Raw genomic sequence first — 12,719 nt, 5'->3', positions numbered from 1 at the left:
TTGGAGGTGACACGTTCAGTATATATATGGGTCTGGGAGGTCGCATGACATAACTGAAGTGTTACAGTGACACGCTCAGTATATGTATGGGTCTGGGAGGTCGCATGACATAACTAGAGTGTTGCTTACAAATAACTCTGATTTTATAGTTTTAATCGAATGAGAAATTGGACTGGTTGGAATTGGAATTTTCCTGGTTCGACCTTGTTAAACCTAGTTAATCCGTAATAATGCAAGAAGTGAACGAGATGGTTCACTCAAAATTAAAAAAAAAAAAAAATTTATTTTAATTGTTTTCCTCCTATCTAAAAAAATTAAGAGACTTCCCACAACAATTATATAAAATTTTGTATTTATATATTTATAAATAATTATTAATTATATATAAATCATTAAGATTAAACAACTATCGGTTTAAACCTAATATAAAATCCTTTTATTTGATATACAACTCATATTTCATAAGATTAGTTCCAATTACCTTGTATTCAAGTATTGGATTATCCAAGGGAAAATGTAATCAATTATAAAATAAATAGTAAGAGACGACAATAATAGCGATTCAGGGACAAATATGATCTTAATAGCATCTTGGATTCATTCCCCAAATAAACACTTCCTTTCAAGCAACAATTTCTAATTATTATTACTATTTTACTATTACTAATAATTGATTTCAACACTGCCAGCCTGACATATACCATCTTTTATTCAATTGGATTGTACATTGTCATCACCATGAATACCATCTATTTCTCAAAGAAAAATATACTAATAATAAAATATGACCAGAAAGTTTAGTAGGCAAGAACGCAATATTTGTTTGTATTGTATCATTATGTGTAGTTCTGCACATCAACATGATCAAAAGAGATAAAACCAAATAAAGTAGATAAACAAATTAAAAATAATAACGAAAAAATTACTTAAATGAAGAATCACTTTGCTGTAAGCACTGGCTTCAATTGAAGAGGCTTAGGTGGTGCCATAGTTCTTCTCTTCCATATATTAATCTCTTTCCTTGGCTGCAAATTAAGGTCACTATATCTTCCACTACCACCACTCACCAAAATAGGTTCAGAGAAAGGGACTCTAACCTCATCTTCTTCTTCTTCAACATCGGTTAAGCAATCTCTGTGGTCCATTTCCTCTGGAGCAATCTGAGCCGTCCAATCAAAATTAGCAAAAGTTTCACGCCCACTTGCAAATCTTCTCATATCACCCATTGGTGGTGTTCTATCTGAAACCACGTCCTTATTCAAATCAGTTCCTTTACCAATAACAGATACAGAAGATTCAGATAATTTCTTCCTTGACCCAGTTTTTGGTTTTGCAGCATGAAAAAACATCTTTTGAAACATGTTCGGAGGATGTTTTTTCTTAATAACTTCTGGGTCTAACTCTTTCGGAGTTGAGGAGTAGTCACTGCCAACATCAGCAGCACCAGAAGGGTGTCTGGTGCTGTATGATTTTGGCAGTGACATAGTATTAGCTTTGGCTTTGGCCTTGGCCTTTTGGATCTGTATCTCTTTTTGCTTGATCTGCCCCATGCATGAGATTTTTGGTGAAGTTGGTTCTTGAGTTTCAACACCACCATCCTTTGGTTTTCTTCTAGCTTCATCTGGGATCATAGGGCCAGAAAATCCTTTGGTGGTGGTGCTTTTGTACCACTTGGTTGTGTTGTGATCTCTACCTGGACTGAAAGTAGAGTTTTGAAATGAAACACTAATTGCAGCTGCTGCTTTTGGTATTATATTCAAGATCTTGTTCTTCAGCTTGTTCTGTTTGTTCTCCATGGTATGAAAATTGTTGGAAGTGGATGAATTGGGTTTGTATTTATATATGTTTTTTTGACATTGGTATGGTTGTTGAAGAAAGGGTAATTAAATAGTGAAAAAAGTATAGCACCTCAAGTTTTCAATAGTGTGAAATTCATGTTTTTGACTTTGTCAGAAAAGGTAGCAGACAGAGGGATTGATTGGTCAAATAAAATGCTGGTGTGAATAGGGAAAGACAAAACACTGTTTCCTTCTATTCATCTAATAAACAATTTGAGTATCTTTATTGTAATTTTTATTATTATTCAGAATGATTAAGGATTAGAGTATAATGTATCTCCTTATATAAGGAGATAATTTATCTCCTATAGCTAGTAAAAATGTGACATGTGTGTTATTTTGTTTATTTATTTCAATGATGTAAAAACTGTACCATACCGGCCGATTTAATCGGAAAACTGGTGAACTTGACCTCAAACTGGTACGGTACATATGTTTAACCAGTCAAGTATCAAAACCTGTCAAAACCAGTGAAGTGAACCGACTGATATTTGACTAAACCGACCAGTTTGTACACATATTTTTTTTTGTTGAAAAAACTTAAAAACTCATTATAAGGTGACCCATCTTTTCAACACTTCAAGACACATGCTACCGAGACATACTTAGATTAGACCTTTTAGTTCCTAATACTCGTGTGTAATCTCCATGACATTTGTGTAATCTTGGACTACTGTCTGAACATAGGATTTGGTGGGAAAATATAATATTGATATGAGATAAATTTGACTTCTTGATGTTAAATGTTAAAACTCCAATTTATTTGTTTTATAGAGTAAGATGTGAACTTGTGTCATTTATTTATATTTTGCGGTTGTTAAGTGATATTTTTGGATTGATATATGTTTTGTAATTTAGATTTTGAATTTGTTAAAGACTTAAAGTTGTTTGTGTATGTGAATTTTGAGGAGATTATGAATATGAATTATAAATTTGAGTATTTACCTATTTGAAATTTTTTTATTATAAATTTATATATATATAATTATAAGTAAGTATGTCCGGTTTAACCAGCATGCAGTTTAATTAGTGAACCACCAGTTGAATCATTGTATCATTATATCAGTATTCTTACCGGTTTGATAACCAATATGTTTTTAACAACACCGGTTATTTGAGTTTTATTGCATAGCTAATGACAGCTGAAACATCATTGTGATTAAATGATAATATTTGACACATGAACAATTTTGTTAGATATTTGGAAAGATATAAAATGAAAATATGATTGTTTATTATTTGGGGACCAATATATATATATAAAAGGTAGGATTACAAAATGGCAAATTTGTGAAAATAAAGGACTAAAATTGCATTCAGTCTAAAAACAAAATGAGTAAAATAAAATAGTTTATGTTTTAGAGAAACAAATTTTAAATCAAATTTTATATTCTTCCCTAAATTAATTTTACCATTTTTAGTTCAAATATAAACTCATTTCTATCATAATAAGGAGCCAAAATAAGTTGATCTATGTAACATACTAGACAAGATCAGACTTCTTTTTTATTAATAGATTAGGCAAAATGTTTTTAAAATTTTTATTAACTTAATAGACTAAGCATCTTATAAAATCTTGTAAACCTACTATATCGGTTTATTTAATTATATTATATATTCAATTTTATATTTTATTATTTTAATATAAATAACATTATGATATATAAAGAATGTATAGAAAAAAAATATACTTTAATTGTTGATGTTAGAAAAACAAATTTAAAAACACATATATTAGTTTATTTAAGTGCAACTAATAGCAGAATAAACCTTTAAATGGATTTATGAGTCACTTCTAATTGTTAATGTCATAAAAATATTGGATATAAGTTTGTTAGTCAAGTAAAGTTTTAAATTGCCATCTATTATCACAATTACACCGCGATATTATAATTTGAGGTGTTTGACAATAGTAGTGGGATTACAATTTGTTAAACTCAAATACAATTGCAATGTGAAACAGAAACTTAGTTAGTTTAGGATCTAAATAGTGATGGGTGAGTAGTTCATTGTCAAGTTGAGTATTTTTTGTTGTTGATATATTTGTATATGTTTTGGGTTTTCGTTTTATTTAATGAGATACAGAATCGGAGTTCACATTGATCGCTTTATTTCTTGACGTCAAATATTGAAAGTTAATACTTAATGTGTATATGACTAACTTCAACGCTAATGATTTGTTTGTCAAGAATAAAATTATATTTCATAGCTTGACACAAATGGGTTTAAAGGTAAAATTATGTATTTTAATAAATAATAAATTTTACATGCAGCCATTCACATGGATCTCCAAATCTGATATCCACTTGTTTGTGTTATTGCATGTGTCACAAGACATAATTAATTAGAAAATTATTTAATAATTATATTTTTAATTTAAATAATTTTTTCAACCAATTAAAAATGATGGTAAATGGAGTAGCATAAAAAGTGAGACAACAAATCTTGCTCTCATTTACACCAAATGAATATATTGACAAATCGTGGAGCAGTTAAAGCAAAATTTAATAATGTTAAAGTAATTGATGTAGGATATATCATTTCTCATTATGAATAGGTAAATGACACATCATATTAAATTATATAATTTATATAATTTAATGCAGATTCAATGATTTAATGCTGGATAATGATAATTCAAATTATGGTGATATTTGTATTAACAGATTTTAAATGATGATACTATGAATTAATAAATTTTTTAATTATAAAAGATGAGGTATTTTTCATATGGATGCTCCGGATATTTCAAATAAGATAATCTAATACATAATGTATATTTGTGTTTTTTCTTACTCAAATGGTAATATTAAATTTGAGTTACATTATTAGTTTTCATTCTCACATTTCAGGTGGTTATGAGTCTCAATGGCACATCCTAACACACCCTCCCTAATATTAATCATAATATAAGGGATGATGAAAATCTATTGTCCTAAATGTACACCAATGTATTATTAATTATGATTAATCAAAATATTTAATTGTTAAAATTTTAATTTAAATATATTTTTTCAACCAATTACAAACAATAACATATAAAATGACACATTTTTGTAAGATGTAAATGTAGCACTACTAAGAGAAAGAGAATCAAAGGATTGAAGAAGAAATGAAATGTGATTTTTATTAAAGAAGAGAATGAATTACAAGGATGAGGTAGAACACTATATATAGAAGGTAACTACCAACTAATTCCTATAACAAACTCTGTAATTAACTTCTTCTTCATGAGTCTGGAACTTTCTACACTATTCTGATTCTAACAAATCTGAATTGAATGGTTCTTTAATATTCCCCTGAACCTGAGGGCTCTTTAATCATGTTGAAATAGTCTTTGACTTGGAGTTGATTTCTGAGACTCGTGAACTGAGAGTTGCTTAAAGCCTTTGTGAGAATGTCTGTAGTTTGATAAATCGACGAGACATGCTTGACAACTAGAGTTTTGTTTTGAATTTTGTCTCAACAAAAAATAAGTCTAGTTCAATGTGTTTGGTCTTATCGTGTAACACATGATTGTGTGACATGGCAACTGTGCTAAGATTGTCACAAAACACAACAGGAGTTCTGTAGTGTTGTTTGAGTTCGCTTAGAAGTGATTCTATCCACACCAATTCTTGGGAAGCAAGAGCTAGACTTTTGTATTCTGCTTCTGCATTTGTGCTTGATCTGGATATTGTATGTTGCTTTTTAGACCACCAAGTAACTACATTTGGACCCAAAAAGATACATGCACCTGAGGTAGACTTTCGATCATCAACATTAGATGCCCAATCAGCATCACAAAAAGCAGAAAGCGCTAATGGAGTGTAATTATGAGCTTTCCTAATAGTTAAGCCAAAGCTGATTGTGCCTTGTAAATATCGGAGGATCCTCTTAACAGCAGTCCAATGAGATTGAAGAGGTTTTCCAAGAAACTGACACACTTTGTTGACACTAAAGGCTATATATGGTCTTGTGACACTAACATATTGTAAAGCTCCAACAATTGATCTATAAAAAGTAGGATCCTCAAAAAGATCATTTCCTTCTTGAGAAAGCTTGCATTGCTAGCCATAGGCGATGGCATTGGTTTTGTTGTATCCATATTAGCTCTTGCTAAGAGATCTCTAATATATTTGGTTTGAGACATGAGTAAGGTTCCATCGGAAAGATGCTTGACTTCAATTCCAAGAAAGTAGTCCAATTTTCCGAGTTGCTTAAGAGCAAATGTGGTACTAAGATCTTTAATCACTTTAGAGACCATTGAAGGAGATGAACCAATGACTATTATATCATCCACATAAACTAACACATATAGCTGAAAGTCAGATGAAGTGTGAATGAACAAAGAGTTGTCACATCTGCATGAGTAAAACCCAAACTGAAGTAGAGATCCCTTGAGTATTTCAAACCATTTTCGGGGTGCTTGTTTGAGACCATAGATGGCCTTGTGCAATTTGCAGACCAACGTTTTATCACTGTGCTGAAAACCTGTAGGTTGTTGCATAAACACATCTTCAGTAAGGAGACCATTTAGAAAGGCGTTGTTATTATCAAGTTGTTCAATAGGCCACTGATAAGAGACTGCAAGAGTGAGGAGAACTCTGATAGTAATAGGTTTAACAACCGGTGAAAAGGTTTCAGTGTAGTCCACTCCAAACTTCTAAGGAAACCCTTTAGCAACAAGTCGTGTCTTATATTTGTGAATAGTTCCATCAGGATTTTCTTTAATCCGGAACACTCATTTGCAGCCAATAGCTTGCTTGTTAGGGGGTAAAGGAACTAAAGACCATGTCTCTAGAGTCATAAGAGCATCATACTCAGCTTGCATCGCTTGACGCCAAACATGATTTGCTAAGGCTCCTCTAGTGTTAACAGGTTCAATTTCAACAAGAAAGGATCTGGGAATAAGAGGTTTGAAAATTCCCGACTTAGATCTGGTTTGTATGGGATGTGTAGACTGGGTAAAGTGGAGACATCAGGAGTCAAATCAAGAGAAGAGGGAAGCTGATGAGGAGGAGACTCTAGTGACACAATGGGGGCCTGAGAAAAAGTGTGACTAGGTGAGATAGTAACAGGAGGTAATGTAGAAGATGATGAAATATGAGTGTTAGGGAGCAGATTAGTTATCAAGGGAGGAGGAGAGAAATTGGAAACATGGACAAGATGAGATATAGGAGCATCAAAAGAAGAATACAATTTAGACGAAGTGGATGGTGTAAGACGTGGAAAGGGGAATGTATGTTCATCAAAAAGAACATCTTTAGAGACATAAATCTTTCCATCTAGAGACAAACACTTATACCCTTTGTGAGAGGTAGAGTATCCAAGAAACACACACTCAGTACTTCTATAGCTTAGTTTATGTTTGTTGTAAGGTCTAAGTAAAGGAAAACAGGCACATCCAAACACTTTGAAACTAGTATAATCAGGGAGAGTGCCAAACAATATTTGAAAGGGAGACACATTATTAAGGACATGAGTAGGTAACCTGTTAATGAGGAAAACAGCTGTAGTGAATGCATGTTCCCAATAAGACAAAGGTAATTGGGCATGAGATAGCATAGAAAGACACGTGTCAACAATATGTCTGTGTTTTCGCTCAACTGTTCCTTGTTCAGGTGAGTGTGAGGACAAGACAGTCGATGCACAATACCTAAAGTTTTAAGATAGGTAGAAAAAGGTCTAAACTCACCCCCAAAATCACTTTGTATAGCTTTAATAGTTTTATTGAACTCAGTGTGAACAAACTTGAGAAAATATTGAAACATGGATAAAGTTTCAGATTTCTATTTGAGTAAAAATATCCATGTGTGTTTAGAATGAGCATCTACAATTGAAAAATAGTATCTCAACCCTGAAACTGAATAAACAGGAGCAAGTCCCCACAAATCAACATACAAGAGATCAAAAGATGAATGATACACACTAGTGGAAGCAGGGGCATAAATTTTGTGTGCTTTCCCTAAACAACAAGAGGAAAAAAAATCAGTAATTTTTTTATTAGAATGTGGGATTTGATAGTGCTTCATTATTTGTGCGACTATGGTCTCATTAGGATGACCAAGTCTGCAGTGCCAAAGGAAGTAAGGACTATAATGCTGCTATTTCATATTACAAACAGTATGAACATTAGATGTTTTACTGGTACTAGATGTCCTATCATTAAAGGAAGAAAATGAGCTATGAGAAGTATATCTTGGACGAAATCCATGAAATGCGTAGAAACCATCTTTAGTGAGACTCCCTTGAAGCAAAACCTCATTAGTACCTTGAGATTTGACAAAACAAATGTTAGCATGAAACTCAAAATAGCACAAATTATCTCTTGCAAATTGAGAGACACTCATAAGGTTTTTAGTAATAGAGGATACTAAGAGTAAATTATTTAGAACAATAGTAGCATTCGAATTAGAAGGGGAAACAAACTAGGAATTGCTAGTGCGAGTAATAGGAATACCAACTCCATTACCCATGTATATATGTTCCAGTCCAAAATTTTCAATCGGCTCATGCAGAAGAGATGGGTCTGCTGTGAGATGATTTGTTGCTCGAGAATCTGGGTACCAAATGTTGTTTCTGGTTTCATACGGTCCAAAGCTTGCTGTCATTACATGGGAAGGATAATGTTGTCCCCTTGTATAGTGAGTATAATACTGTGATTGTGGAATTGGGCCTGGTACTGGCCCAAGCAAAGAATGTTGTCCAGGAATTGCAGAATTATAAAAGGAAGGCACATGAGAAGATTCCCTTGGATAGGTATGACGGGTTGTGGGGCGGTAGGCATGAGCAACCCGTGGCCCATATGAGATGGCCAGTGACCACGATTGGTAAAATGCAGAGGAGGCAAGTAGGTTAATTCTTCAAGAAACTCAGGCGGTGTATAGTAGCACACTGAAACATCATGTCCTGGCCTCCTACAGTACTCGCAGTAGGACGATGGTGGTCGACCAGAGCTTTTGCCACCGCGAAAACGTCCTCCACGACGAGATCGTGAGTTCCCCCGATAGGAACCGAGCCCTCCATGACCTCCAAGTGACACTGGAGATAGTGAATCGTTTCTAGAACTATAGTGTAGCGAAGACGAAGATACATCAAGATACGACGGAAGAGGTTGTGAGCTTACCGGAGTCGGAGAAGATGACGAAGCAACAACCATGTTCGCAGAGAGTGCATCGGAAAGAGCTTTCGATTTGTTCTTTTCCATTCTGGATTCAAAGGTGAGAAGGAAGAATTCTAGGTTATGGAGAGTAGGGAGATCTGGTTGACTCTCAACCGACGTTATGATCAGTTGAAACTCTTCATTTAATCCATCCAGAATGTAATCTATGTGTTACGAAGGAGAAATCAGAGAACCTATGAAGGTGAGTGCATCAACAAGATTTTTGATCTTCATCAAATACTCGAAAATGGTACTCGAACCTTGTGAAATAGAACGCAACTGAGATCGTAATTGTCTTCCTTTGGCTTTTGTCTGTGAGTTGCAATAGGCATCGAGTTCCTCCCAGAGTTGCCATGAGTGAGTGCATCCTACAACCCTAGGTTGTAGAGCTTCATAAAGTGAATTCAAAATCCATGAAAATATTGTTTGATCCTGTTCTTCCCATCGAAGGAATGCAGGATTGATTCGATTGATTAGCCGATCATCATCATTAAGAAAACGATGTGGAATTTTGGTGCCAAGCACAAACCGATTTGCTCGATTTGAAGTAAGAGTAGCATTCATAAAGTGACGCCATACCAGATAATTCTTGTCGGTGAGCTTCATCGAAGGTAGAGGAAGCACTAATGGTGATGAAACAGCGTGAAGTGGTGAAGGATCAGAGGTTGAGCGTGGCGGAGAAAGAGAAGAGGTCCCGACAGCATCGACGACGTTGGCCATTGTTGGCGTGATACCATGTAAATGTAGCACTACTAAGAGAAAGAGAATCAGAGGATTGAAGAAGAAATGAAATTTGATTTTTATTAAAGAAGGGAATGAATTACAAGGATGAGGTAGAACACTATATATAGAAGGTAACTACCAACTAATTCCTATAACAAACTCTACAACTAACTTCTTCTCCATGAGTCTGGAACCTTCTACACTATTCTGATTCTAACTAATCTGAACTGAATGGTTCTCTAATATAAGACAACATATGTAATAAGGATGAGTTCACTTGCATAAGCATGGTATTATCTAATTTATACTAGCATTTTGACCATAGCTGCATTTTTCTTTAAAAACTAAATATTTTAAATTAATACTTTCATAAATCAAAACTAGAGTTACTATTTAAAAAATAAAGATGTAAAATTCATCTTGAGTGATGTTAATAAATTTAATCATGGAAAGATAATAAAATCTCACTATGTTTAGGTCATTCTAAGTGGAGTTTAACTTTATTAATTTCATTATCCATACTATTTTATAGAGTCAACTTTGAAAAATAACTTACATATAATTTTACAGACATAATTTCTATATTTAACTTTTCATCAATAAAAAACTTACAATAAGAAGTTCAATATAATTATATAATTGTTATTAAAATTTACTAAATTATTTAATACCACTAATTAATTGTGGTAACAATTATTTATTGGGAGCAACATATTACAAGGCATTGGTTACAAATCCAACGATTTGCACATTAATTACGACTGATGAAATGAAATGATATATCACTATCACCCAATTTTGGCAACATGAATGCAATGAAAGAATCCTTCTCCATTTTTTCTATTTCTCTCACTCATTTTTTCTCAATTTCCCTAACATCAATTTCCCACCTACCATTTTTCCTTTTACCCCAATCTCTTTTTTACAATGTACTTTCTTTCTTAATTTCCTACTAAAAAATTAAAGTTCTACTCTTCACGTTATCGTTTTTGTTTCTTTGATTTTGGGGTGTAAATGAACGATAAAATCCACATTGTTGAAGATGTCCATTCAGATAAAAAATGACTTATTCTTTCTAACAAAGTAATTATTTTGTAAGAATTTCTAACTCTAGAGAAAAAGTGTACACTCAATTTCAAACAATAGTAGTTATTAATTATTATCTTCATAAGATTAATACTTTAACAATTTTCTATTCATTAATTATGGGTATATTTAGACACTGTTAGGAGGATCAAGCATATCTCAAACTTCAATCCACAGCTCTCGATCAGAGAGGATAAAATATCTAACCTTTTTAAAGAAATTTCTCTCCTAATTATTATGCTGCTTCCAAGATTACCTTAGGGCTAGAAAAGCCAACAAAAATTTATTCGAAATCGATGATAACTAAATAATAGTCCAAGGTTAAACACGCCCTTTCAACATCAAATAGTGCTTAGAAGACATGTTATTCAAACAAAAAATCCATAACTTATTTTATTATTACTCAACAGGACAGACCAGGGTTTTAAAATGATATACTATACTACGCCCTATAATCATTAAAATCGTGAACGACATTTTCATTCCTTAAATTTAAAGATTGACAGTTTCACACTAATTCAATCTTGGCATACAAAATTGTCACATTCAATCCCCGCCTTTGCACATCTTCAATCAATTTAATCTATGAGATTATCTTAATAATTTTTCTTTGCCAGAATTGACTACTACAAGCAAAGTGAGGGATCAAATTGACATTTTACTCTGAAGGACCAATTGCCACATTGTGTCAATATCACGTCCAAATTGTATTCCATCCCATTAAAATCAAAGTGATGGGTATATTTTGGATGCATTCAGATAATGAATATATATAAGAATTGCAAAATGATCTTAGCTCAAAACAACTAGGAATGAAATAAAAATATTCATAGCTACACAATTGAAAGATTGCTGATTAACTTAACTAAATGCCACAAAAACTGAGTTCCATCTTAACAATTACACTGTCTCTTCCTCCTAATGCCGGAATCTCAAGTAGGTGGGTAGGAGGACACATTAGGCCTTCAGCGGTACTGCATTAAAACAAAAAGTAATGAGAACCCATACTAGAACAATGTGGATTATTTAGAAGGCCACGCCAAATCGAGAAGCATATCCTAATATTTACCTTAATGAAGCCAATTTCCTTGGCATTGCTACGGAAGCACTGTCTGCAACACATAAGCCCATACTTCCTGATTAGTCCATGAGGGTTTCCGCACACACGGCTGCAAAACAGGGTAGAACGGTAAACAACATTAGAAAGCATCATAATACAATCATAACATATCAAACATAACTTACTCAGAAATATAATTCCAATGCAACCCTTAAATAAACCATACACATGTTTTCACATAGGATCTAAACTTATATTAGATTTTGTTTGGTTGAGATATTAATTTTGTCAAAATGTAGTTGTTGGAGGTTCAAAAAATAAACATAGTTCTACAATTGAAGGATTTTGGCAAAAATATAATATTGAATCATTCAGCCTTTTTTGGATGAAAACAAGTACACAGTTTAATGTTCAGCTTTTTTTGCTGAATGACATAACATTGATGCAAAATCTTTACATAGCAATTAACAATTTAGGACGTGTGAAATGGATAATCTATTACCTCATTTTAACAATTTGAATCACGTCTATACATTCAGGGCAGAACTACACCTACTATCATTTAGAGGCTAATAATACTTTATTTACAGATGTCAGGTTAAATAATTTGTTCCTTCTAAATTAGATGTCAAAAAATGAGTTCTAAAAGCTTATGGTCATTCAACAACTCTCATCTCGTTGGGTGGTGTTGCGTTGACTTTTTAATTGAAATTCGTCAATTGAAGGACAAAACAATCTCACTATACCAAAAGACATTGGTCTGGTAACATAAGACCTACTCGGTCAGAGTTCAATTCATGAGAACAACATTGATTAGAAAAAACAAACACGAATACTGAAATGAATTATTTCCTTACCAAAAAATGCA

The 12,719-nt window shown here is 33.1% G+C and overlaps 1 protein-coding gene across 1 annotated transcript; it reads right to left on the bottom strand.

Moving 5' to 3' along the window:
- Positions 784-1,969, bottom strand: LOC109352126 (uncharacterized protein At1g76070-like). Its single transcript, XM_019593948.1, has one exon. It carries the CDS (start codon positions 1,794-1,796, stop codon positions 939-941), a length of 858 nt encoding a protein of 285 aa, XP_019449493.1. The 5' UTR covers positions 1,797-1,969; the 3' UTR covers positions 784-938.

The sequence above is a fragment of the Lupinus angustifolius genome, chromosome LG07, assembly GCF_001865875.1.
Source record: "Lupinus angustifolius cultivar Tanjil chromosome LG07, LupAngTanjil_v1.0, whole genome shotgun sequence".
In the NCBI taxonomy this organism is placed as follows: Eukaryota; Viridiplantae; Streptophyta; class Magnoliopsida; order Fabales; family Fabaceae; genus Lupinus; species Lupinus angustifolius.
The sequence above is the reverse complement of the archived record's forward strand: the minus strand, read 5'-3'. Positions and strand labels throughout refer to the sequence as shown.

What these genes read in the sequence shown, in the direction of transcription:
- LOC109352126 (XM_019593948.1), bottom strand. Translation starts at nt 1,796, where the DNA reads ATGGAGAACAAACAGAACAAGCTGAAGAACAAGATCTTGAATATAATA.